The 2,017-nt window shown below is 39.0% G+C and overlaps 1 protein-coding gene across 1 annotated transcript in view; it reads right to left on the reverse strand.

The window, feature by feature from the left end:
- LOC117107084 (protein-methionine sulfoxide oxidase mical3b-like) overlaps positions 1–1,584 on the reverse strand; it is a gene marked incomplete in the record, with an annotated part of 51,245 nt that extends 49,661 nt beyond the window's left edge. The window contains 2 exon segments of the mRNA XM_033248619.1: positions 1,161–1,277; positions 1,494–1,584. Coding sequence (XP_033104510.1) covers positions 1,161–1,277; positions 1,494–1,584 — 208 coding nt within the window.
- Positions 1,585–2,017: the final 433 nt, after the last annotated feature.

Genomic DNA, 2,017 nt, shown 5'->3' on the forward strand with positions numbered 1-2,017 from the left:
TTTTAGAGGAAACTGGCGCGGCCCACGTTAACAAGAAATGCGCGTGAAGCGCGCAAAATTTGGGTTTTAGGCACTTTCAGGGGATGAAAGGGAATTTATAAAGGGGTGGGGAAGATTTTCCAAAGATAGATATTTTCCCATTGTCCCCCAGTGGTTACGCCAACGGGCAGCATAGATCAAAGGATTTATGACAGGTTTTTAAGTGGAGAAGGGTTTGCAGAGTGTTGTGAATCTGGTCATTATGATATCTTCCTTTTTATTCTTGTCTTTATTTTTTTCTTCTCTTTTTCTTTTCCTTTCCTTTTCCTCTTCTTTTTCCTCCCTCTCCCCTCTTTCTTTTCTCTTATTACCCAGTTTCTTTTCTCGTATTACCCAGCCCGGTACGACGGCTTGGTCAGCCCGGTAAAAACCGTCAGGGGAGGGGCAGTTTCCCCCTGCCCCCCACCCCGCGCCTGTTACGACACTGGCTAACACGCCAATCATCCCCCCACCCAATGAAAAATATTTTTCTACGCCACTGTATACCTGTCTCTTATACACATCTAGATGTGTATAAGAGACAGCCATACGACATGACAATATTCGAGGTGTGGAGCCATTAGGGATTTGTACAGTTTGCATTGAACATCTTTTGAAAGAATTTGGCTAGTCTTTTTTAGATAGTACAAGCTCTGCAATGCCTTAGATTTCACATGACTTACTTGTGAACTCCAAGAAAGATTCTTATCAAGAATTACACCAAGATGTTTGCATTGATTAACACGAGTGATAGGTTCTCCATCAATGTTTATATCAATTTGAAGATTTGATACTGTCTCTTATACACATCTAGATGTGTATAAGAGACAGCAATCAATAATTTAAAATTGAAACAAATATCTCTATTAAAGTCTGCAGTTTTTTTTCGTACTTGAAATTTCATTGAATCTCAATACAACCTGATAGAAAAAATTATTTACTCTACCTAGTAATAAGCCCATCCAATGGATATATCTAGATTGTTGTTGGTCGAATGAAAAAAAGAGTGGAGAGGGAGGGGATGGGTGATTATATCTAAAAAATCTGAAAAGGCACATTTCATCTGGCAGTCCTTCTATTGTATGCCAAGTCAAAAATTATGTTGGAATGCATTATTTGGAATACTGAGAAAAAACACTTACTTTCAATTGTTTGATCAGCTGGAGGCTCTTCTAGGCCTAAATAAGTTACATTGGAATGAATTTGAATGCCGAGAAGAAGACTAACTTTTACCAGTATCACCTGAAGCTGTCGTATACCTGTCTCTTATACACATCTTAACTGAAGCTGTCTATAAACTATCAAATTTTCTTTGAAAAAATAATGTTGTATACCCATATATATATACTTATGATGTGCCTATATGTGGTCATGATGTCACAGGGTTGCCTCCAATTCGAGGAGCACTCCCGCAAGCAATCTCCCGGAAATAAACCCATCGTCCGCAAATCCATAATTTTGCATGTTTTACATACATGCTGTGCAGTGTATGATATACGCTGATGATGTACAATTGTACTCTCTATGCCAGCCATCTAATAGGAGTAGAGTGTTACAGAAAGTCATGTCATGCATTAATGACATAAAATCCTGGGCAATCGCTAATCACTTGTTCTTGAATGAAAGCAAAACCCAATTCATACATTTTGCATCACGGTTTAATACCAGTCAACTCATCCCAAGTGTCATGATAGGAAACTGCACCGTCTCAGCATCACAGACAGTGAGAAACCTTGGCGTACATTTCGATAATTCCCTACAAATGAAATCGCATGTAACTTCTATTTGCCAGCCCTCTTTCAGAGCCATCCGCAAAATTGGTTCTATTAGAAATTATCTGGATGAAGAAACAACAATAAAACTTATTCATGCCTTTGTAACATCACGATTAGACTACTGCAACAGCCTCCTGAACGGTCTGCCAAAATCAGAGATTAACAAGCTGCAGCGAGTACAAAATGCAGCGGCAAGATTAGTTACAGTATTCGAACTAAGCGAC

Source organism: Anneissia japonica, unplaced genomic scaffold, assembly GCF_011630105.1.
Source record: "Anneissia japonica isolate Jap-2015-1 unplaced genomic scaffold, ASM1163010v1 scaffold12709_len137458_cov225, whole genome shotgun sequence".
NCBI lineage: Eukaryota > Metazoa > Echinodermata > Crinoidea > Comatulida > Comatulidae > Anneissia > Anneissia japonica.